Here is a 25,907-nt window from a genome sequence, read left to right as displayed (position 1 = left end):
CCCAGGGACAGGGGTTTGGTCCCTGTACCTTCCTTTGGTCCTTGGGGAGTCTGCCTGACCATCATTTCAGGATGAGAAGTGGAGTTTATACTCTTTGTGCTTTTAATTGTATTGTAATAATTAGTTGATCTTACTTGTACTTTTTTTGGTTTTATTGTTGAAATCAAAGCCTTCTCTGTCACACTGGATTTATTTGTTCTGGCTTTCTCTGCTAAAAGGCCTTGCAAATTTTCCTGCAGAATGTGGATGATCCATGACATAGAGCTGGAGCTGAGTTTGGATTCAGCTCCTCAGGCTTCCTACGTGGCACTAGATAATGCACTTGGCTGGCCATTCACAGCCCATAAAACAGGGGAGAAAAAAAAAATCTATTCTCTTGCCTCGCAGGAAGAGTTTGGATATGATGGCTTCAAAAGCCCATGAGGACATTTTATTAAGTTCCACATTTTTGGGGAGGATTTCCTAATATGGCACTGCATAAACTCACAGTCCTGTTGGGTGGCAGGATGGCTTGTCACATGAAATGAGCTAAAAAAGCCAGGACTGCAGCAAGAGCTGTAAAGCAGACAGCTTTATTAGCCAGTCACTATCTATTCTCATTCAGATGGCTGCTAATTAAACAGAAGGGGCTTCCATAATCTTCCCATCATGGACAAGGTCCCACCTCGGGGGAGATTTGCTATTTAGAATCTCAGATAAGCAGCCTTTCTTGACGGGCTCATTTCCTTACTAATGGGTAATCCACTCAGCTCTTTCAGGTGCTTGCACTGCCCAGGTGGATCCCGGGGTATCTTAGCTTTGAGACACTCCTTTGGAAATTTCAGCCCTTCTTTTATCTCCAAAAGGCTCATCGAGTGTCTGAGATCAATCACTTGGATTTTGCATTCCAAAATGGCCAACAAGTGTTGTGTTTAACGAAGCACAATGAAAAAGCACTGGTCCCGAAAAAACTTTACTGCTTGACCTCGGTATTGTGTAAAGGCCAATATCTTCTGTATAGGACTGAATCTAGGAAATAATTTTCTTGAAATACATCTATTTAGATTTACAGGTTAAGGCTTTTCCTTCTGGGGAAAGGAAACATGTTTTCAGCATGTTTAACTAAGCTGTCTTTACAAATCTGTCTTGGCACTTTTTGGACCTTGCTGTTGTGAATTTTATTTTCTTTCATTCTGGCTACTTCCTTATCTGATTCCTCCTTAATACAAGAGTAATGAGGCAAATTAGAGAAAAATCAACAATGGAAGAGGTAGAGACTGGCTGATTGGATACTTTCTGTGGCATTTCATCTGAAAGTGAAGCAACATTTCCTGCCTAGTATTTATCACCACTGCAAACCTTACTGTCACCATTTTCTTCTCCTGCCGTAGCTCTGATAAGAACAGGAGTACAATTCTTTTTTTTTTTTTTTCTTTTTCTTTTTTTTTCCACAACACAATAGCAGACAAAGCCTTAGAAATCTTTATCAGGAAAGGCCCTGAATGAGTCCCTCACTGTGGGGGTTGTTATAATTGGACAGCTTAAGTAAAAATTACATCTCACTTTCAGTGAGTCTCGGGAATTACTCGGTGGCTGAACTTCAACAAGATCAGCACGAGGTTACAATGAGCACATGCATCAGCCCAGGAAACCCTCATTTGTGACTGCGTTAACAGCACTGATGCTGTTACAGGAGACACTTGGGAAGTTTAAACAGGATTGCGTTTCTTTTCCATAGGAAAAAAAATCAACCAGATTTCTGTGAAGATCTGGCAATATATGAGATAATTCCATTAAGGTGACCTAGTATTTAAATACATTTTTACATGGGAAAGACAATAAGCTATCTTACACTGCAGGCTCTGTTCCAGGAAAATTCCCTGCAGTCCTGCAAAGGATTTTTCTGTTTAATTTTAAGAAAGGAAGCAGACTGACAGAACTCACCAAAAACGTTCTTGAGATTAAAAACTCCATGCAGTGAGAGTTTAAGCACAAAACTTGATTTAAAGGCATGGGTCATGACTTAAGGGGGATGATCACAGGGAAGATCACATGCAGATTCAGACAGATGCTAAAATAATTGCCTGAAGGAGGGACCAAGTGTGTGCATAAGTCTTTGCTGGGAGAAACTCAAATCAATTTGAAGATAGCTCCTATATTTAAACCTATCTACAAGTAAGCACAAAAATCACATGTCGTGATTCTGGTATTTTTTTAGGTTCTGGTTGAATGGCTTCCCTTTAGCTCCTAATCTGAGTTTTATTTGCACAGGATTTGGGAAACTGGCAGGGTTTGGAGCAGGCAGGAACCCAACACTCCCCATGACTGAGTCACACTGTGAGCAAGACAAACTCCCAGGAGGAGCTTTGCTAAATACTTCTGCAAAAGATTTCACTTGCAGGGGTTGGGTTTTTTGGTAACAGAGAGATGGAATGCATTGAAAAACTTTTTTAGTCCCCTGCAGCAGCTTGCAAAAAAAGAAAGGGACTCTGGAAAACATACACTCGTGTGCATCTATCCACAAGAAGCAATTGCAGGCTGAATAAGCAGGAAGAGCTCTGCAAAAAGAAATAATTTGGGAAAGAAATCTAATGAATTGAAATTCAACCAGTGGGAAAAAAGGCTACCTGAGGAAATTGAAACATAAAAGCGCCGTCAGTCCTATAGTTTTGGGAAGAAATGTTTGTATGGTGGAGCAGATGGGTAGCTCTGGGATGTTTTTAAAGCAATACCATGGAATGACGATTTTTCCATGAGAAGCAGAACGCGGTGAGGGGGCAGTGAAACCCCACTAGGTGACGCTGTCTGCCTGCTCCAAAGCCCAGAGCTGCTCCAAAATTATACTTCCTCAGAATTGTAACTTTCGTTAACTCTTTCAAAGCAAAATAAAGCCGTGGACTTTTACCTGCTCTTTATCATGTGTTGTTTTCAGAATAATAGCTTTCATCACACACTGTAAGTTCAATTTTTAGGGTATGCTGTGTGTGATGGGCTCTCAGATGTCACTTTAGCAGCTGAGAAATCACTTTAAAAATGAGTGGCAAAGAAAGCAGGATGGTAAGTGCTGCTTTGGTGTAATTCATGTTTGTTTTGGAGTCACACTGACATGAATATATATTAGCAGCACAATGCAAATCGTGTGGGGTGTGATTTAATCTTCTTGTGCACAGCTACCAGGAGATGAAAAAAAAAAAAAAAAAAAAAAAAAAGGAAAATCCTGCTCTTTGTCCATAATTACTGCAGGTTTGAAGCTGTCCAAGAATTTTAGCCCAGAGTAATGAGTAATTTCAGCCCAGCAGTAACAAGTCTCTGAAGTAACTGCTGACCCCCCTGGTAAAAACAAGACAAAACCCCACTTTGTCCAAGAGGCCCTCGTTATGACATCCTGAACCAAAAATATACCTGTCATTAATGACATTATATAGTTCTCCTCCATTTAAACATGGGTCAAATGAGCATCTTAAAAGGAGGCCGTAATGACTGACTGCAGCACAGAACAAAAACATTTGGTAGGTTTAAAATCTCCTTCTCCAAGGATCCTGTGGGACATGGGCACAATGAGCTTTTTGTTTGCAGCTGACTACAGCACTTTTTTAGTTTGTTTGCTTTACTTAACCCTCAGAGGCAGGCTCCCTCACTACAATACTCCATGCTTTTTGAAGGTTTTGGGTTTTGTGTGTGTGTGTGTGTGTGTGTGTGTTCAATGAAGTTACTCTTTCTGAGAGGGGTGCAGTTACAGATTTGCTCAAGTTAAAACCTTCTGATTCACCGACCAATAAAGGAAGGAAAAGAGAGGGCTTTGTTTTTTGCCAGAATTAAGTTTCAAGGTTGTTTTCCTTCTTTTTCTTAATTTTTTTTTCTTAATTTTTATTTTAATGTAGCTACCTAACACTGACAACCTGAGGAACCAGCTTTGCAGAACACAGAGCATAAACACCCCTGTGCTGAAGGGCAGGAAAAACCAAGGCAGGGTCTCTGTGCAGCTTTAAAAGTGGCAATATTCCCCAACCCTTTCCTGGCTGGCAGCATTCTCCCAGCGACAGACAATCTGGCCACAGACGCTGGCCAGCTCCTTATTACAGCACTAATCTTATGTAATGGCAGTGAGCTCACCGCCCTACAAAGCACTAATTATCAGCAGCGTTTTCCAGGGGATGTGAAAAACCCCCCTGGTGGGGCGGGGGGCCCTGGGCACAGCCCCAAGTTGCTGTATGTGCTTAATCCATAGCATGAACAGCTCCAAAGGGCTCCTTGTCTGCTCTGCCTGCTCACAAGGGTCCTTAGCAAACACAAAGGGGGAGCTGCCAAAAGCAACACCAGATTTTTTTAATTTCTATTTTTTTTTTTTTTTTTTCTGTTTGGACGGGTGTGCTTTACAGCTGTAAAAGTTACCGTTCACAGAGCTAAGTGAATTATTTAAATTCGATTTTGCTGGTGTATTTTCCAAGCTTCCCGTTGTGTCCCCTCTCCCTTTGATCAATTATTAAATGCCCCAGCTGACAATGTAAGTTTTGTTGTTCTGTAGTTTGTATTGCATCACATTTAAAGTACAAAAAGATCCAAGTAGGCAAATTCCTCTGCTCACACAGTTGTGTGCGTGTTTAGGCCTTGCTTCCTTCTCCTGCAACACTGTGTTTTTTTTCCCAAATGTGTTTGTTTTCATTGCTTGAAGATTGTCCTTGATACATACTTAAAAGTGTTGTTCACTGTTGCAGAAATGCTAGGAGAAAAGTCTACAGTAAAGGGCAAGAACAATTTAGATTCTGTAATTTTCTAAATGCAAATAAAGACTACGTATAGCCATTTTCATTGCACTGTAGAATGCATATCAGAGGGAAAATAATGTTCTCCCACACCAAAGCCACCAGAACAGCCCTACAACTCCCCTGAACAGAAGAAAAGCAGAGCTAGCAAAGCATGCTCTAAAAACCACTATATTTTTCTCTCCTGCCTCTTGAATCTATCAATGTAATCACACCTGAAATGTCTTGAGAAGAAATTGGCTTGGTTTTTCAGGAAGTGATGATTAACAAAGCCCTAAAAGAGCTGGGGTGCTGCAAGTTCTCTGAACACACCTCAGAGGCTGCTCTCACCACCTTCACTTTTGGGACAAATTTCCAGATTTGCCAAAGTTTGCAGCTTCCTGCTGGTCCACACAAGCCCAGGTGATGCTCCCAGCCCAGAGTCAGTGGCCCCAGCTCTCACTGACCTTGCCCCACTGTGAGGATCTGGGTTTCCTGAAAGATCACCCACTTTTTGTGCTGCACTAACACAGCTGCCAACAGCTCCTTGCCCTTCATATAAAAAAAAAGATGTTGTTGTTTTGCCCAAAAACTTGTTTTGTTGTGTGGCTCACCAGCTCCAGAACATGAATTCCACCTCTCGCAACAAGAGAACCACTGAAAAGTTATTTCTTTCAAAAACAAAAACAAAAATAAGTAAGAGGAATAAAAAAAAAAAAAAAAAAAAAGTGAGCAGGGACATGATGTAGATGAGAAAAGATTGCTCCCTGCCACCCAGATACAGCACAGCAAATCAGAAAAAAGCAGATACATGACAGCAGCCATTGCATTCCACAACTGACTGTAATTAAAGCCTATTTTATTCTGCCTATTGGACAATGTGCCCAAGCTTAGCCAAGGAGCACTTTGAAGATAACTCCTGGCCTTAAAAAAGAAGATCCCAACTTGTTTTTTAAAGAAAATTTAGAAAAAAAAAAAAAAGGAAATACAAATCCTTTGGCCAAAAAAAAAAAAAAATATCCTGTAATGATAGACCAGTTACCTGAAAACCATTTTCTTTATGCAAAGTGCCACCTGAACTGACAATTAAACTTTAGGGCAAGAGAGGTGGGACACAACCACTTGACTCAAGTAATTCTGCTTCTCTCAAGCCCAGTCTGTGTTTGGGTTGCTGTGGGTACAACAAGCTGAAAATGTGTGTTTCACCAGCAGATGGTGAGGCTTTATCTGCACAAGATTGTGCCATTTTGCCTGAAAGGCAGGAAACTGCTAACTAGTTTTGAATTAAAACCACTTTACAGTTAAGGAATAAACTTGCCAAATCCCTCTGAAATCTCACAGATAATGATGCATCAGACATTTCAGTGAGGAAGATCAAACAGCTTCCTCAAGATCTCTATTCAGGAGCAGAACCTCCAATACTCTGATTTAGGAATGGGCCTGTTTCTATTTATTAGGATAGTTTTTCATGTCCTCAATATTGGGTTTTTTTATGGAAAACAGGCAGACCCACTTGATTCAAGTAATTCTACTTCTCTCAAGCCCAGTCTGTGTTTGGGTTGCTGTGGGTACAACAAGCTGAAAATGTGTGTTTCACCAGCAGATGGTGAGGCTTTATCTGCACAAGATTGTGCCATTTTGCCTGAAAGGCAGGAAACTGCTAACTAGTTTTGAATTAAAACCACTTTACAGTTAAGGAATAAACTTGCCAAATCCCTCTGAAATCTCACAGATAATGATGCATCAGACATTTCAGTGAGGAAGATCAAACAGCTTCCTCAAGGTCTCTATTCAGGAGCAGAACCTCCAATACTCTGATTTAGGAGTGGGCCTGTTTCTATTTTATTAGGATAGTTTTTCTTGTCCTCAATATTGGGGGTTTTTTATGGAAAACAGACAGATTCAATGCAAATATGGACAAAAGTCACATGGGCTGAGAAGATTTAAATACTATTTATTGCTTTCTCACTGAATTTGATTGTATTCACTTTTCAAGACACCAACATTTTCCTCCAGGAACTCTGACAGCCAGAGCATGAATTTACAAGATCACTTTTCATCTTTTGAAAACTTGCTTACTGGCACTATTTTTCCAAGTTCAACACAAATTCCACTTGAAGCACAAAAAATGTGCCCAGGAATACAGGGGGTTTGGTTTTGTTTTTTTGTTTTTTTTTTCTGACTGGTGCTGCTGGTTTTGATGAATTGGTAACAGAGGGTATTTTCTGTAGGGGTGAAAAAGGAAGAATTCCAAGGTATCAAAAGTGGCTGACTAAGTCCACAATTAGGTAACTAAACAGTCTTTTTCAGAAGGGCTGAGAGTCTGTCAAGGCTAGTTTAAGTTCAATGTAGGTTTCCCAGTAAGAACCTTAATTCTATATTCTCATTTACATGCTTTGCCCAAATATCATGGGTAATGGTGGCTGGCTCTTGGCCTCAGTTAAAAAAATCTGTAAAAACACAACTTGACAGGGGTTGAAAATGTCAAAAAATTAATGATTTCCTTCCATTGAACCCATTGGTTGGAAAACATTTTAGGTGCAAAGAAAGGGGGGAAAAATGGTATTTTATCCCTTTTCCCAAAATTGCCAATAAAATATCTGGCAAAAGAGTTGCTGTCAGTGTGCTGCATATTTCTGCTGGTTTCCTTGTGTTGGGAAATGAGTACCAAAGTAATATAACCATTTTTCTGTGTCTGCTGTAGTGGAGCCTGTGTTTCAAGCATTCCCAGTTCCCAATTCTACAGGTTTCTTTGGGTTCAGAAGAAAAATTTGTGTGAAAGAGAAATTTGTCACCCACAACATGTCTTGTTGTTGTTGTTGTTGTTAATTTTCTTTTTCTTTTAAGTGCATGAAGCATTAGAACTGTTAGGAGCTTATTTTTAATCCATAAAACCTCATAAAGTCATGCAAGCCTGATTTTTTGGATTGGACCAAGCTGTTATTGGAGAAAACTCAAAGAAGTATCAAGATAAAGATGAATGTGCACCACTTTAGCTGTACAATCACTCTTCTGATAGTATGTCCAAGAAAACTGATATCAGGGGGATCCCCAGCACACTTGACAAATTTTTCCCCATGCCAGAAGTGTTGAATAGAATTGTGGATAGACAATATTTTTTTGGAGAGTGAATAGAGCTGGGAAGCAAATTTAGAAACAGCTGGATACACGTGCACCCTGAAACATAAAACACGTCAAGGCTATTTAAATTTTGGCTATAGGCAAGAGTCACCTCTAAACTCAGAAATTCAATTTAGAACCTGAGTGTTGGTGTAATAATGTTGATTGTTATGATCACAAATTTTGCTCCTGCATTTAAAGCCAGCATGAATCTTGCTCACATGCACACCCATGAAAGAGGCAAATTTTCTACCTTCATAGTATTTAAACTCACTGCACTTTTAGGACAACATCAGGGAAATAGATTGGATGCATATATTTAATTATGTTGTCATTCTTATTAATTACTAGAGAAGTAATAAATCACTGTAACAACAAGGGTGGTTAGAAAGTATGAGAAATAAGTTAAAAGCCAGAGAAAAAGGAACAAGTGATGAGGCAGCTGCTCAGAACCATGGGATCCAGAAACCATATGGAATAAGTTATGAGGAAAATCTATTGAAGCAATGAACATAAATGATTTCAAGAGACACCTAAATTGTTTCCGAAGGAAGAGACAGAGGGAAGTTGTTAAAAATGAAAGAAAAATAAGGTGGAAAAAAAGATCAATCAGAGCAGAAATCTGTTGGACATATGGTACCACTCTGTTCCTAGAATATCTTAATTTCTAAAAATTTAAAATTACAGTAAAAATATAATGTCCATTCGGTCAGTAGCCTGAATTTAAAAATAGGATCTCAGCTCCAATTTTAATTTCCTCAAATTTATAGGATCATAGAAGGGTTTGGATTGGAAGGGACCATGGGCAGGGACACCTTCCACTAGACCAGGGTGATTAATCAGTGTCACAACAACTCTGGTTTTGGAATGTATAAGCATTATGTATTATCTTATATATGTTTACCTTATTTTACACCTGGTGTCTGGAATCACCAAGGGGTGCCTTGGTACCACCCTGAGCCACCAGTGGGGCAACAGAAAGCCTCACCACCATTTCCCACCCCTCTTTGCTGCCACAGCCACCCATCTCCCCAAGAAATGTCTCATTTTTAAGCCATTTCAGAGCACTTTTAGGCTCTGGTTAGTTATATGAAGTGGCAATAAGTGAAGCCTGTCTTGCCCCAGGTGTCTTTCCACACCAGCTGCAGCCACATGGTCTGCAGCAACAGCAGGTGTGTCCAGATGCTCTCTGATTTAAAACTTCACTACTGGAAGGGAAAATAATAACCAGTTTGGTCTTTTCATTAATGTAATGTTCTTCACTGGGTGCTCAACAGGAAATAAATCACCTCTTCCTCCTACAGAAGAGATTATTTTGAATGGGGAAGAATTTGATAATTTCCTATGTCCATCAGCTCTTTGATTTAGGTTCATTGATGGTGGGTGAAGATTTTTTCCCTCTCCTTCTCCTGATTTTCCTTTTTGTTTTAAGTCAGGAGGTATCAACAGCATCTTAAAACTTTATGGCTGAATTATGGGTTACAGGCCTCCTGAAGCAGCTAAGGATGGCTGCTGCAGAGCTGCCCCACAGAGCAGGCTCCAGAAATACTTGTGAGGCTCCTCTGTGCACCCCAGAGACCCAGCAAAGGCAAGAGCTTGAATGCCAGATCATCACCCAAAAATGCATCCTGGTGAGTGAGGAAATTGCCACACATGGCCTTGCGCAAGGCAAGAAGATCACAAACCAGCTCCAGCAGAGACCCTTACACTACCACAGTCTCAGATTTTTGAGTTTTTCTATTTGAAACCTTAGAGAGTTCCCACACATACAATAACAGGAACTGAGAACAAGACCTTAAAGCTAAACCACAAAATATTAGGTATCCCAAAATGAATTTACTGTCTGTTTTCTTGGGTCCATATTTAGCGACAGGGGGATTTTTTGGCTGGTTTTCTGGGGTTTTTTTGTTGCTTCTTTTTTTTTTTTAATGCAGCTTCCCTCATTGCTAGTGGGAATTTGATAAGCCACCACAAAAAGAAGTGAGTGATTTCAGCTTGAAGGCATCTTACCAGTGGGCTGCCATCAGTCCAGCGGAAGTCACGCTCAAACATCTTGTCATTGAGGCCAATCCACTGGTAGTCATGGCCAATACCTAGGGAACCAGAAGGGTATTTTCATTAACTTTCCCATAAATGGAAGAGGTTTCACCAAAGAAAATCATTTTATGCTGAATGAATCAGACATCCTGTTCTTAAGATTATTCTGCTCTTTGTGCTAAAGACTGGTTTAGAGGCTCTTTTTCAGCTTTTTGGTTTTAATTTGGGATGTGTATAAAAATACAGATTCTCATCTAAGAGTTTTAAGTGATCCTGTCTCTTCACTCCCAGTGATGTCTACCAAGGCAAAGAGAATTAATTTCATATCTGAGAACATATGACAGGAAGAAAAGAAGAGAAAAAAATTAAAATCACATATTCTAATCCACATTTTTCAAGTTTTGGTTAGGCTGTGATGACCATTGTTGTCTAAATTTTACAATACAACACAGTAGCTATTTTTTTTTATGCCTTACTATGGTGGCTTTGTCTTGATGTCATATGCACAAAATACCTTGAGTCTCCAAAAAACAAAATGTCTCAAAAAGTTTCAATGTCAAATCAAAAGTTCTTGTTCTCACCCCTCCCCCCAAAAAGTGTTTTCTATTTAACAAATAATAATTTAATAGTGATAGAGAACTTGCATTAACTGCAGAAGTAAACATTTAGAACACAGAAGTATGCCTTTATGTAACATTTTAAAGTATGTTTTAAGTTGGAGATACAAAAGCTGAGTGGTGAGGAGGAGATCTCACCAGCTCTGAACCCTCAGCATTTAGAGTGAACCTTTTTGTTTAGAGTGACAGAATAGGCTGAGCTGGATGGCACCCACAGGGGTCATCAGTCCAGCCCCTGTCCCTGCACAGACACCCCAAAAATCCCACCCTGGGCATCCTTGGGAGAATTTTCTAAATGCTCCTGAAGTTCTGGCAGCAAAAGCTTTTTCTTTGCTTCCTGGAGCAAAGGCTTTGCCTCAAGTGCACTTGAACAAAGTGCTGTATGTTTTACATTTTTTAAACAGCTCTTTTGCAAAACTGAATCCACCAATCATCAGACATTTTTCCAACACCACACAGGCAAAATTAAAGGAAAAACCTTTAGTTTTATTCAGAAATCTAGAGCCTCAGGGCCATGCCCATTCCCTGGAGAACCCCGGCAGTGCCCAGCATCCTCGGGGATAAGAACCTTTCCTTAAAGTCCAACCTAAACCTTCCCTGACACATCTTCAGGCCATTCCCTGAGGTTCTGACCCTGCCACAGGAAGCAGAGATCAGAGATGCCCCTCAAAGGATGTTGGAGACCACACTGAGGTCTGGCCTCAGTCTCCTCCATCTGAACTGCCCAAGTGACCTCAGCTCCTGTCTAAACCCTTCCCCATCTCCACGCCCCTCCTTTGGACACTCCAGATGTCCCTGGTGTGGTGGCCCCCGAGGTGTGAGGCAGAGGAAGCCCGTGGGTACGCACGGTTGACGAAGATCTGCTCCTCGTGGGAGAGGATGCTGGTCAGGTGTGCTCCCTGCAGCCGGCACTCCCGCTCCGCCGTGTCCCACGTGCGCCGGTGCGCGAAGTACTTGTAGCACTGGCCCTGGAACTTGTGCCAGCCGTAGTCACAGGTCTCCGTGTCTGCAGCAGACAGACAAAGCACATCCCTGTCAGCACACCAAAACCAGGCACGTTTGGTCAATGGAACAAAACCAGGCACATTTGGCCGATGCGCCAAAAGCCGGCACGTTTGATCAATCAACCAAAACCAGGCGTGTTTGGTCAACGCACCAATACTGGGCACATTTGGTCAATGCAACAAAATCAGGCATATTTATCAATGCACCAAAATCAGGCACTTTGGTCAATGCACCAAAACCAGGCATATTTAATCAATAGACCAATATGAGGTACGTTTGGTCAGTACCAGGCACATTTGGTCAATGGAACAAAATGAGACACATTTGATCAATGCACCAAAACCAGGCACGTTTGATCAATCAACCAAAACCAGGAACATTTGTTCAATGCACCAAAACCAGGCACATTTCTTCAATGCCCCAAAACCAGGCACGTTTGATCAATCAACCAAAACCAGGAACATTTGTTCAATGCACCAAAACCAGGCATATTTAATCAATAGACCAATATGAGGTACGTTTGGTCAGTACCAGGCACATTTGGTCAATGGAACAAAATGAGACACATTTGATCAATGCACCAAAACCAGGCACGTTTGGTCAATGGACCAAAATGAGTCAATGGACCAAAATGTCAATGGACCAATACCAGGCACATTTGGTCAGTGCATCAAAACCAGGAACATTTGGTTAACGGACCAAAACCAGGCACGTTTGGTCAATGGACCAAAATGAGACACATTTGATCAATGGACAAAAATGAGGCACATTTGGTCAATGCGCCAAAACCAAGCACATTTGTTCAGTGCATCAAAACCAGGCACATTTGGTCAATGCACCAAAACCAGGCACGTTCTTCAATGTACCAAAACCAGGCACATTTGATCAATCAACCAAAACCAGGAACATTTGTACAATGCACCAAAACCAGGCATATTTGATCAATGGACCAATATGAGGTACGTTTGGTCAATGAACCAATACCAGGCACATTTGGTCAATGGAACAAAACGAGACACATTTGATCAATGCACCAAAACCAGGCACGTTTGGTCAATCAACCAAAACCAGGTGTGTTTGGTCAATGCACCAAAATGAGGCACATCTCATCTACACCAATAGATTTTCTGTGGGACAAAGCTTCAAGAAAAATCCATCTGTCAAGGCATGCAAAATCAAACATTCATCATCTGAACTTCATTTTCAGGTAGTTCTGCTTACCCAGGCTCAGTACAACATCATTGAAACCTCACTTTCAGGCAGTTCTATTTACCCACTTTCAGCACAAACTGCAAGATTATTGCTTATCTAAGGCATATAATTGCAATTGGAAACTTTGTGGGTTTCCACTGATTGAATTAAGCTGACTCTGGGCAATTTCAGGAGGATATCTTCATATGTAACCCTGGATGGAGAAAATGCTTGGATGTTGGACTGCAGAGAACCTTCATTTCATCAGTTTTCTGAGCCTGTACATGGGAATGGGAATTTTTGCTTGCAAGGACAAATGGTTCTTCAAGTCAATTTACTAACTTAAGTTTGGAAGAAACCGATAACTGAAAATTATATGAAGAGAAATTATTGTAATTGTTTAGTCTGCAGAAGCAAAGCTGCAATATTATCTTTCTGAGCTCACGCCTCCAAATCCTCCCCCAAAACCCATCTTCCTTGATGAAGGCAACCTCAGCCATCAGTTTGTTAGGAGGTTTGCAAAGCTGAAATACAAAGTAATGAAATTGCACGTTGTCTGTGCTCGCATGAGGCATGGTGCTGATAAGAACACATCACAGAGAGGATTCACACCAGCCACTATATCCTTTCAGCTCAAAGAGAAATAAGCACAAGCTTGGAACAGGAACAACCCATGGATTTGACATTAATTTTCCTGTCAAGTGTAGGGAGCTGTAAACAGTAGAGATGGCAAAAAATCCCCAAGAGTTTCAGTTCCAAGTTTGCTTCTGCAGGGATGAATCACGGGAAAAAAAATCAGCATTAATAAGATGGGCAAAACAAGTGTGATGTCTGAATGTGTGACATCTGAACTGTGCTTGAGGATGGGATGGGCCTGCCAGTGATAAAAGGGAGTTTTAGGGAGGAGTGGGAGGAACAACAGGGGAAAGGCAGGGAGTTTTGAGCCATGACAGATGCAATGGCATCATAAAGGACATTTCAGCACGAGATTACAGCGTGTTTCAGCCACAGCTGTCTCAGCATGGGGATGGCTCACCCTGAGGGGCCTCAGGATGCTGAGGAACAGAAACACAAGGCCTGGCCTCCCCACCCCACCCACCTACCGGGAATCGGCCACTTCCCATCAAATTTGACCAGGCCCCTGAGCAAAACTGTCTGGAGCCAACTGTTCCAACCTTTCCAGAGATATGGAGATGTTCTGGGCTGGAAACTGGATTTCTTATTCTCAGTTAGTCAATGCAGTCAGTAGCACATAACACACTTTGGCCAAAGGGGCTCTTTTTGCCTGGGTACAGAAATAGCCAAATATTGCAGTACATGCCAAGGGATGATGGCTGCAAATACCTTAACTAAGGGATTAACTTAGGTTTGAGCTGCTACCACCACCTAAAAAACAGTTTTTCACAGCACAGGTTATTAATTCACAGCAGGGAGAGGCCATTTCTATCCTGACACACCAAATTGTCTATTTTTCAAAAAAAAAAGGGTTTAAATCTCCCATGACACAAACTAGATTTTACATGTACATAAATGGATTTCAAAGTGCAAACAAAATGTGGCAAAGCCGTGTCAGAAGCTTATCAGAATTTCTCTGACACTAATAATGTAGTCATTGTCTTAGGAGTCTGATATCAAAAAAGTTTCCCAAAAGTCATCAGTACTGACATAAATGTACCAAATGCAAAGACATAATCAGGCATACACTGATTATGTCCCTTCTATTTCCAGGAAACTGAACTGTAGAAAACTGCTTGTGCCTTGAGTCATCCCAGCTATGAAAAAAGGAATGTAATCTACATAACCAAATTGTTATTTTTTTTATCTTTTCCCTCTTTGTAATTCTGTGTGAGGTGCAGGCTGCAGACACAGCTTTAATCTCTGGCATCTAGGTAATTTTTGAAGTTTAGTCTGCCTTGGGCTTTCTAGAACATTTGTTTGACCACACAAAGCTGACTAACAGACCTATGTCCTTTGTAAAGGCACTTAAGATTTTATTATTTATCTTGCTCAGGGACTCCTTTGTCCCACAGGAAACAAGTCAGATAATAACAAGGAGCTGAGAAAAACGTGGCCAGAGAGGATTTCCAGGCTATTCTCATCAAAACTTCCCTGGCCTCTGCTAGGGAAGAAGTGAAGGATTTGAGAGGAGGCACAGTGGGGAGGCAAAGGGGCTTGAAAATACAAAACTGAGAGGACTGTGTTTACTAAGTTAGATATAATGGCCTGAGCATGAATTATAACACAATTTCTCCTCTTACAAAAAAAAATCACAGTTTCTCTTCTTAAGGTAAAAGGTGTCAAACACTGACAAAAAGTTAAGTAACTTTCTGCACCTGTATATATCCCAAATCTTAAAAAAAACCCCAAAACCCCAAAATAGAACAAACCAGAACTGATGGCTATAAAATGATGTTTTTAGATGCTGGAAAAGAGGATTTTTTTGGTTGGGGGTGGGGGAGTGGTTGGGGATTCTGTTTTTTTTTCTTTTTTTTTTTTTTTTGTTTGTTTGTTTGTTTTGAGGGGTTTTGGTTTTGGTGTTTGTTGCTGTTGGCATTTTTGGGGGTTGGTTTGGTTTTTTTTGGAGGAGAGGTTGACAAGAAGAGGGAAAAAAATGTATAGGGAAAGGAAGATTCAAGACGGTAGAGGATGCAAAATGTGAACCAGGCAAGTAAAACTGTGGGGACAATTTCATCTCTGCAGAGTTTTGTCTTCAGTGTGCAACCCTTACTCAATGATGAAAGCTGAAAGGGGTAAAAAATATGGGTTAAGTTTTCAGTGCCTTTACTGAACCACTAAATTAGCGTCTACTGAACCAGTAGACACAAATTGCAGGTAAATTTTCTGACCCAACCACGGTGAGCAGAGTAGGTGCAAGCACTTATTAAATCCAATACTTCACATTCATTGTGTACCCAGCCACAGACTTCTTAACCTTACTCCAGCATGTGATGGAAGGATTGAAACACTGCTCACCATTTTTGTGGTGTTTTAAGACTCATCTTGGGTTTATGAAAATTTACAGGGGTTTTCAGTGGTGTGTGCAAGGAGTTATTCTCACAGCTTCTGTTCTCTGTAACTGCAACTGAAAATGTGTAACCACATCCCTTAACACTGCATTAAAAAAAAAGAGTTCTCGGTGGGTTTGATACATAAATAGGGACTGTTTTTTCAATTGCTGCTGTCAATAGGTCCATTGTCTTTAAAGAAATTCCAGAAGAGGCTTATAGGTAATAAAGACTGACACAGGTACCAGAACATAATGAGTCTTACTCAGCTGCGAATTTTATCAGTGACTCTCTGCCTTCAGCTAATGAGAAAATGCTGGAGGCCACTTAGCCCACACATCTCGAGGAGAAACCCATTTGTCTTGTAAATATCCAAAACAATCTGTTTTCAGCTGACAGACATCAGTAAGAGACCATCTGTTTTCAGAAAGTACCTTTTCCCTGAGCCCTTCTCAACTACTTCAACCCCAACCAACCAAGCCCTGGGAACAAAGTGAATTAAATGAGACTGGAGTAATCACAGACATTGAAACAATGAACTTGGGTTATAAGAACACATGATTCCTGATAGGGTGGTTAAAACCCACAGTTGTTTTGTTTTGAGAACCTGGAAGAGAGCAGCTGGTTGAATTATCCCAAGGAGGCGCATTCTGTTACAAACACACATGTGCCATTTTTGCACTCATGTCCAGCTGCAGGCAAGCCAAACCTTAGGCTTAAAACATTCCTTGAGAGCAGGTAGACACCAGCTAGAGCAGAAAAAGGAGAAAAAAGGAAAGGAAACTCTAGGCAGCCAAGGAAGGAAGAGGAAAATCCACAGAGGTGTTCATCCAGTTCTCATAAAGAGAATTCACCCTTAAAATTGAGGTTCAAATTGCAAGTATTTACCATTTCCTGAGAGTTGTCATAGGGGCTTTTCACAGAGGGATGACAATGGAAAGACTGATGGCTTTCCAGAATAAAACTCACACTAAGATTTACTGTAATCTCCTGCCACTCTTTGGGAAGGTGTTTGGGGGATATTTATGAATTTTAAGGGGCAATGTTCAAATATCAATAAGTGACAAGAAGAACATGCATCTTTCCTTTGAAAAGATACAGGTAGTGGGCAAAAGAGGATATTGTCCCTTTTAATCTCACCTGCACCAGAAATGATGCTGTCTTCACTGAGCTAACAATCTAGTTTAAAGGCAAACTTTTGAGGGAACTTTCAGCTGCACTATTTCTAACATCTGACAAATTCAGCTCACTTCAGGAAGATGTTCCCGGGCTCAGATTGCTGAACTCTTTCCACCTGGCAAGAGGATGGGCTGTCAGGGAGCCAGTTCCAGCTCCCTGAGTCTCAGGACTGATTTGCCTCAGCCTGGATTAGATCACCCAGAAGGTTCCTTTAACTTCAGCACCTGCCAGAGCTCCGTGGCGTGCAGCTGTGCTGTCCCCTGGTCACATCCTCTCCAAATGCTGACACAAGCATGATACCCCTGTCAAAGATCCCTTAGTCCAGAGCAGTCCCACGGGGACATTTGGGTGAAATTCTGAGCTCTGCTTGTCCTTCTGCACCAGTGTAGTGGGTGCAGATGTGGTGACCTCCTACTCTGAGCTTCATTTCCAAGGGCAGTGCATGCTCCCTGCTCCCATTCCCTCCCACGGCATTTTGAATGCTCAGCACTGTGCCTAAGAAATCCCTTCAGTCTGATTTTTTTTTTTTTTTGAAGCTTTCTAAAATGAATAGTATATTTGAAATTTAAAAAAAAAAAAAGTAATGAAATATAATCTTGGTGTGCTGAGCTCCACCTTTCCTGTGGCACTGAGGTGCACATTCTGTCGTCCTGACTGGTCTTTAAATCTAGTGAGGTCAGGACTGATGCCTTGAAATAAAGCCTGCTTGCCAGACAACCATGTCTGAATCGCCAACACAGTTTTATTTTGTCTGGTGGAGTGGAAATTTGGCACTAAAACCTTTTCCCAAGTCCCAAACCACTGCAGGACTTTAAGTGGAGGAAATTTAAATTCCAAAGCTAAGAGAGCACAGCTCTGGTTCTGATTGACAAACTAGGAAATGTTCCCATTAACCACCTAAAATGCACTCTCAGGTTGGTCATAAAAAGCAGCTTAAAGCTACCATGGCACTCAGAGCCACTCAGTGCTATGGATTTGCTGGAATGAAGGGGAGGAGGAAGGGAGTGAGAACATTTATTTCTTCTGGTGTGAAAACACTGTCAATTTTTAATTTGGGAGGCAAGATTCAGAAAGCCTTCTCAAGTAACAAGGTTAGCCAGACTGCTGAAAAGGTTAAACAGTAAAAATGCTGGAGCTGATCAGCCCTCAGATTTTTCCTCTTTAACAAAAAGATCTCTACAGGTTGAGCTGGAAGAGTTTGCAAACCACTCCTCACTGAAGCTGAGAAACAAACATGAAAATACACAATATTAATTAAACAAATCGAAAGGTTTAGTTCATTCACCTGTGACCAAAATCATTAAGATGAAGGAAAAGGAAAAAAATATTTTCATAAGTTTGGCAAGCGCCATTTCTTTTTCCCACGGAAATGCCTTCATTAATTTTATTGACAGAACAAATGTTGCTACCCTATTCCTCCTCCCACATATTGAGTAAGCATCTTGCACTGCAAATGTTTCCTGTTAATGCTGTGGGGTTTCTTGCAGGCAATTTTCTAACAACTACAGGCACTTGGATATTCAATCTTATTTCAGTTGTGCACCTTAGAAAGCCTTTTACAATCTCCTTGTAATGATAATGCTGCACCTACTTTTCCTAAAATAATCCCAGAAGAAATAATTTCAAAAATTGTAGGATGAAGTTGTCAAAGCTATGGTCCCCAGTGGATGAATATATAATCTGTCTTATTCACTAAACTATTCCTACATCTCACTGATGCCTTTTGGAGGTGATGGTTTCTGATACGTCTTTCACACCACATGTAATTTTTTAAGAGAGAAACTCAGCCACAAAGTAACCCTGCTCCCACTCATTAAGCATCACTGCAGTAATGAGAGTGCCTCATTTTGTGTCTTGCCAGCAGTTTGCAAGGCAGCATAAGCAAGCAGGCTTGGAGCCACCCGAAAACTGCTGCTGAAAAGCAGCAGCTGAGAGCTGTTGTTTTGAGACAGAAATTGCCCCATATATCAGTTTATATTTTGTACATGGCTTCCACTCAGGTTAGCATGTGGATAGGCCTTGTGCAAAGTGAGAGATGGGAACAAACCCTGAAACACAAGTCAGGAAAGTCTAACAAAAATTTGGAGCTCTTCTCACCATGAGTGACTTTCCGCAGATTTTTGTTGGATTATTCCACCTTCTCGTTTTTAGGAGGCTTGGCGCTGTACCTCCAGAAGGATTTTGGGCTGGAAATGAGTGTCCAGCAGCACAGGAGAGGGAACAGCCCTTACCTTGCTCACAGAGAGCCCCCACGTAGCTGGGCAGGCACAGGCAGGTGAAGGTGTTGAGGCTGTCAATGCACGTGGCACCGTTCCGGCACGGGTTGGACTGGCACTCATCGATATCTGCAGCAGAAAATAAAAGTGGTTTCATCACCCACCCAGCCCCCAGGAGGGAAATGCTCTGCAGCCTTAGTCAGGCTGGTGACTTGGACCAGTTCAGAGCAGAAAAATTAAGTATTGTGAAAGATCCCAGCGGTGGCTGCGTGGATGAGAAAGAGGAATGCCATGCAGCCTTCTCCTGGTGGAAAATCTGGCTTGTGTGTATGGCCCTGGCACAACAAAATTCCCATTAACCACCAGGGACCTCGAATGTCTTCACGAAACTCAAATATTGGAAATCTCATCATGTAGCATTAAACAGACAGCTAATTTCAGTCTGCAGAGCAGCAGGCTCTGGAATCACCCTGGTTTGCATTTCTCATTTCTTTCTTGTCTAATCTTACAGAGATAAGGACAAAACATTATAGCACTCATGGTCTTGCACTGTAAACAAATAACACGTCTGTCCCTGCCTCCTCTATCTGCTAAAATACCTTGTCTTCACCTTTTAAATTGAAGCACGAGTTTATTTTGTATAATTATTTCCAGCATGGGTTGCTTTTGCAAGTGTGTCTCCTCATGAAGATCATATGAAGTTTCCTAATGAGTGCTGTTCCTCTGAAGCAATCACAGTGTAGACCTCAACACAGATTTTGCAAACATCTCCATTCAAAAATGAACTGCTGGTTGTGGTTCACTCATTAAAATAGAAGAGAGAAGCTGGACATATCTACAAACAAACAACTAGGAATAATTTCTGCATCATGTAGAAGGATTAAAAAAATATATATTTCTATTTTAAAATATGCTCTGGTCAAATTTTATGCTAGGTCTTACTTGTTCCAGTCATTTTATCATACTTTGGCTGGCTTTCTGGAGGGAAAATGTGTTATTCTAAACCATATAGGTGAGTCTCTTGAAATCTACAGTCACAGGGGATGCAGAGATGTCACAGGCAACTGGAAGAGGTTCCTCAGCTGAAATGGTTACCAAAATACTAATTTGTGCCAAAGATGCATATGACTATGATAATATCTAAAATTTCCTGCAAAAATTTTGAAGTTTGTCTTCAGTTCTCAGCTTCCCATTCACATTTGGGAATATTTTATCTTACCAGCCTTTTGAATAACTACGGGATGCTCTTAGGGAACTATCCCCAATATTAATGTCTATTTTTTTTTCTTTATTTGGTGTGTTTTTCAATTCAGTGCTGTGAATTCCAACTCCTGCAGTTCACTTACAGTTCCCTTAACCCCTGTGTGTGTACACAAATCTGTGCACTTTATGGAGAGGGGGAAAAGGGAGAGACAATGGGGAATTCTCCATTTCATTGTCCCAAAGTAAGGCCTTGGTGTAAAATTTTTCAAACGCCCATGCAGCCCTCAGCTTTAAAGCACACCAGATTTCATGTTCAAGATCTTTTAAACTGGAGTCAATCAGCACCCAGATGGCACCAGTTTACCTAATTCACACTGCTCCCCACTGAAACCTGGCAGGCAGGTACAGATGTAGAAGGAACCACGTGGGTAGCAGGTACCACCGTTGAGGCAGGGGCTGCTCTTGCACGGATCTTGGCCTGTTAAAGAAAGAGAAAAAGGAATTTGACTCCCTAGTTTCAAGGAAGTGGTGTATTTTTTATTTTCAGGAGGAAAAAATAAACCTTTCTTCACTGCTTCACTGGTGGTGCAAGCTTTACTGTGGTTGCATAAAATCTATGAACATACTCAACTACTCAAAATAAGATTTATAAAACAGTAAAGCTGGTCTTCAGGCATCACTACTTTCAACTTTAACAACAATATGGCATTTACTATGAACCAATGTAAATTACTCTTGGAATTACTTTTTTTTTTTCCACAGCAATTTGTACTATGTTTGGCAGTCATGATACTCTGTTGAGGATTTAGTTTGCATGACATGACAATTAATTATAGCTGAAAACAGTTAAACATATGCAAAATGAATGGAAAATGCTTTTGTCTTGAACAGGGTTAGTTTATGCAGAATGACAGGGTACACAGAACATACTGACTGGCTGCTTATATTCAATCAATCAATCCCCACAAAGTCTTATTTCTTTTCTCTCATGTGTGCTTCCCACCTGCCTTTCTTAAAAATACATTTAAAGAATACAAACAAAGGCTCTGAATACATTTGACTCTCGACTGAACATAAAGATAAAAACTTACCTGCTGTGAAATCCTCAGTTGTTATGGGAGTTAGCGTTTAAATATCATTTCCTTGAAGAGCTTTATGCCTTCCAGTGATGTTTATTTCCACTGAGTTTAGATACCTGGGTATTTGCATTTGATTTCATGCCTAGGAGCACTCACTCACACAGACAAGTCCACACTAAACCATTCCTGAGAGTTAGTTTCTCACAGTGAGAGGGAAATCCTGAAGACAGCCCTTCTGACATGCAAAAATAAAGCCCTGGCTGTGAAAACTTACAAAATGGATAAGAGGCTTCTGCAAATCAGAGGCATGAGAAAAATTAAGATTTTTTTTTGGTCATGTTTTCCCAAAACAATCTGACAAGGATTTATGACCAAAAAAAAAAAAAAGTAAAAAAAAAAAAGTAATAATATCTACTTTACTTTTGCAAATTAGAGGTTCAAATAGTACCAAGTTCCCTGTCTAGGCATGGGAATGCAGAAGGTCCAGCTGAAAGCTTCCAAAAGAAAATCCTATGTGCAAAAGTTTAGGATTGTAATTAAGTAATTAACATTTTCACCTTGAAGGTTTTGGAAAGGATCTGATCCCATCCATTCAATAGGGTGCTTGTTTTAGGACTGCTTCAATGAAAGTCACAAATGTAGGGCACCTTACTGGTGTTTTTTGTGTGTTTGCTGTCTGTTTATCCTTCTACAGACTGGATATTTCCACAGCAAACACTTTCAAATTGCCAGCTACCTGGATTATTTGAGAAAAAGATAACAGTAAATCTATAAAATCAGAGCAGTCCAGTTCTTTTCTCAGCTGTATCTAGACAAAATATGAATTGAAGTGATGCCACTGGCATCACCCATGTATTTGATGAAATGGTTCCCAATACCATCATGGAAAACAAAATACTGTGGCAAATTATATCTAACAAAAAGTTCTGTAATTTTTAAGAGACTGACACTGCATCAACCACTTAAAGCTACAGACAGGCTGAAAAGAAGGTCTTGGTTTTCTCTTGTGTGGAAAGCTATCTTGTAGGTCAAGAGAAGTTCAATTTTACAGAAAATTCTGATCCTAAAACGTGCACTGTTGCTTTCTAGGTCAACTGCAAGATGTTAAAAACAACCCTTCATTGGAACCAATTGTGTAAGAGCTATCACCACGCACACAAGAAAAGCCATCAGATAAAATCTCCTGTTGGAAACTGGCGAATGAAATCACTCCAGCTGATCTCCCTACCACAAGCAATGTTACCTTCCTGCCTTTTAGAACTGGCTGGTTACCTCCAGTCTGATCCAGAGCTCCACGATGCAAACACCAATGGAAAGCCACTGGGCTGGGGTTTTTTGGCAGTCCCCCATCCTCTTCCACTTGTGGGGGCCACAGCCAGGCTGATTTCTCAGCTGGAGGGTGACGAGGTCCGTTGTCATTTCACGCGGAGCTCTGATTGTCACACCCCTCACCAGAGCCCAGGCAACACCTTCACAAGTACCACAACACACTCAACACCACAGGGATCATATTTGGAAAGTTACCTGGAATTTGCACTGCTGTGCCTTCAACTGAACCCACACTGGTGCCAATCACGAAATCTGAGCCGTTTGTGACTTCCGGAAGGGAAAATGATGGAGTTACAGTTTCCACAGTGTTTGGCTCCTCAGAGCTCAGTGTTGATGGCTGGTTTTGGTAGGGGCTGTTTCCAGGGGCAATGCTGTTTGTTGCAATGTTAGAAGAGATGGTTGTGATCTCCCCCTGACCAAACAAAGCCGCCTGTGTTTCTGTGCCTCCATCCAAAAGCTGGGAAGGCGAGGTTAGCATTGTAACTGCTTCCTGGCCAGGTTTAAATCCTTCACTTTCGATGCTGTTGGGTGAGTCTGAAACAGTTGTGGCCACAAGCCAGGGGTTCTGTCTCTCAGCAGTCCTGTCTTCCTCTTGGAGGGGATTATTGACTCTCCCTGAGGAAGCTTCGACTTTTGCTGTGCTGACTTTTGGAACATCTGTGCTCACTCTTTCTCCAAAATTCAGCAAAGCAGTAGGCAAGACACGTATTGATGGAGAATCTCCAGAAACAGCAGCTTCTTCCTCACCAGCTAAATCAGTTGCAGGGGTTTCTGTCTCCTCTGTCCCACCTGTTAGAAGCCTACCAAACTGAGGAGTGCTTTCTGTGCTTGTGCTGTCTGAAACAGGCTCAGGAGAAAGCTCCAGCAGAGAGGACTCTGTTGTGTCAAGAAGGTCACTAGTGGGTGGTTTATATGTTGCTGTAACATCAGAACTAACCTCTTTGAAGATTCCTCCTGATGAGTGGTTGGACTGACGTGAATCCCTTGATGATGATGATGCTGATGTGCTTGTAATGATTACCTCAGGGTACTCAGACACTCTGTTTACTAAATGCACAGTTACTGAGGATTTAGGAGTTTGAGGAACAGAATAAAAACTCACTGCATCTGTTTCCTCATACTCTGCTGATGCTGATTTTGAGTTTGTGTACACTGTGGGATGATTCCCTGCACCCTTGGTAGGTGACACAGTTGTCAGCTGGGATGTAGGCTGTGTGGTGACAACACTTAACTCAAGCTCACCCGTTGTCAAAGCCTTTTCTGGCTCACCAGTTACAACTGGTGTAAGAGAAGGAACCACAGGCTGATTATCAGCCAGCTCTTCTTGGCCCATCCCAGAAAAGCCAGGGATTGTTTCGCTTTGATCTGCTATTGCTTGGTTGTTTGCTGAAGTACTTGGCTCAGAGGTGTCTTCTGTGGGGCTGGTTACAACAGGCTTGGACTCATGAGGCACCTGAGGGCTTGCCAGAGATGGCACTGTAGGAAGGAAAATGCCCAGTTCAGAGAGTTCCGTGGTGGTGAGAGTTTCTGTTGCGAAATTCATGTCATTCCCTGAACCCAAATCCATGTCACCTGAAGTTGGTCTGTGTCCAGAAGTCACCAATTCTCTGCTTGGTGGACTAGAAGTAGTCAGAGGAAGATTATCACCAGATCCAAGTGTCTTTTCTTTGACTATCGAAAACCTGGGAGTGGAATAATACTTCTCCCCTTCAGCTGTCGTGCTGTCATCATAGCCATATGTTGACTGTGTAACAGGATTTGGCATTGTCTGCACACTAATTATATCCTCAGGCATTGATTTAGAGTGATCCATGTCTATAATAGTTGTTTCTTCTGGTGGGGTTTGCAGCCGTTCTTCAATCAGGGTAATATCACCATAAACAGAAACATTCAATATAACACTTCTTTTGTCATCAATCATGGGAATAATTTTTTCATATAACCCAGTGTCACTTGTTAGTTCCTCTGATGAAGCTGTCTTTGGATGAGCAGCAGATGGATTTCCCAAAACCTCTGTTTCTTCTGTAAAGAGGGAGACTAGTCCCGTGATTGGAGTCTGTGATCCATCTCTTGGTGCCTCTGTGGTCATAACTTTGGAATAAACATCTCCAGGAACACTAGATGAAACATTTAGTTCCACTTTGGATACAGTGGGTATTGAGAAATGGGTTAACATATCAGGGGAAGATGAATCTGAAACACCAACCCAGCCAGATCCTTCACCAGAGCCCTCAGGTAGTATTCTGCCCATGGTTTTTGTTGCTGATGTTACAAGAGATTCCTCTGTTTCAGGACTGGGAGTTCCATTCAGTATAACAGATACAGGAGTTGTGCCACCTTTAATCAGAAAATGTGAATTTTCCTCTTGAGAAACAGCTTTAGAAGCGGGTGTTGTCTTATCTGTTTCATTTTCTCCTCTCCTATAGTCAGTTTCCTTTTCCTGTGGTTCTTCATTCGCAACAAAATAATGTGTGGTGTCCTCAATTTCTTTAGAGATGAAGCTCTTGGAGCTGTCTTCGACTAAAGCTGAAGAACTGGGGAATGTGGAGGTGGGGAATGGGTCTCCAGTTTCTGGCAGCAGCTCAGCTACAGCACTTGTGACTTCTTCCTTAACTTCAACATTTCCTGGAGTGCTTCCTCGCTCAAAGTCTTGTGTCATCTCAGTGGAAAGTCCAGGTCCCGTATTTGCAGGGTGAGAAGTTTCAGGGCTTGAGGTACTCTTGATCTTTTGGACAACAAATGGCACTACAGAAGGAAGAACAGCAAGGTCATCTCCTGACCCCTGTCCTGAAAACAGAGGATCACCAATGAGCTCGTTATCTGGCAGCTTTTCTTCCTTAGGTGTCAGGAATGTTCTGGGAATGTCTTTTGTAGGGAAAATGTTTTGCACCAGCTCCTCCTCTTGCTCTATAACTGTGATGGGAGAGCTTATGTATTTCCTTTCAACTGTTACAGGCTCTGTTACTCTGTCATCAGTAAATGGCAAAAGTATTTCTTTAACAGGTTCAGTTTCTAATTTCTTTTCTTCCAGATAAGGACTGAGAGTTGGAACATTTAAAAATCCCAGATGCTCGTGGCTAGTCTGTGTACTTTTAAAGAGTGGGTCTGTTGTTGTTTCTTCAGAAGATTCCGTAGCTTCTGGTGAAATTTCACTTGGCATCTCTTCCCCAGAATGTATCTCTTCCATCAAAGGAATCTTCGTAGA

At 41.4% G+C, this 25,907-nt stretch overlaps 1 protein-coding gene across 1 annotated transcript in view; it reads right to left on the bottom strand.

The window, feature by feature from the left end:
- The window catches only part of VCAN (versican), a 99,839-nt gene that overhangs the window by 5,419 nt on the left and 68,513 nt on the right, over positions 1-25,907 (bottom strand). The window contains exons 7-10 of the mRNA XM_041426631.1: positions 20,659-20,772; positions 19,107-19,220; positions 11,343-11,501; positions 9,852-9,934 (exon numbers count right to left, since the gene is read on the bottom strand). Of these exons, the coding sequence (XP_041282565.1) occupies positions 9,852-9,934; positions 11,343-11,501; positions 19,107-19,220; positions 20,659-20,772 (470 nt within the window). The remainder of the gene's footprint in view (positions 1-9,851; positions 9,935-11,342; positions 11,502-19,106; positions 19,221-20,658; positions 20,773-25,907) is intronic.

The sequence above is a fragment of the Onychostruthus taczanowskii genome, unplaced genomic scaffold (assembly GCF_017590055.1).
Source record: "Onychostruthus taczanowskii isolate IOZ18803 unplaced genomic scaffold, ASM1759005v1 scaffold92, whole genome shotgun sequence".
Taxonomy (NCBI): Eukaryota; Metazoa; Chordata; class Aves; order Passeriformes; family Passeridae; genus Onychostruthus; species Onychostruthus taczanowskii.
This window is presented reverse-complemented; position numbering and strand designations above follow the sequence as displayed.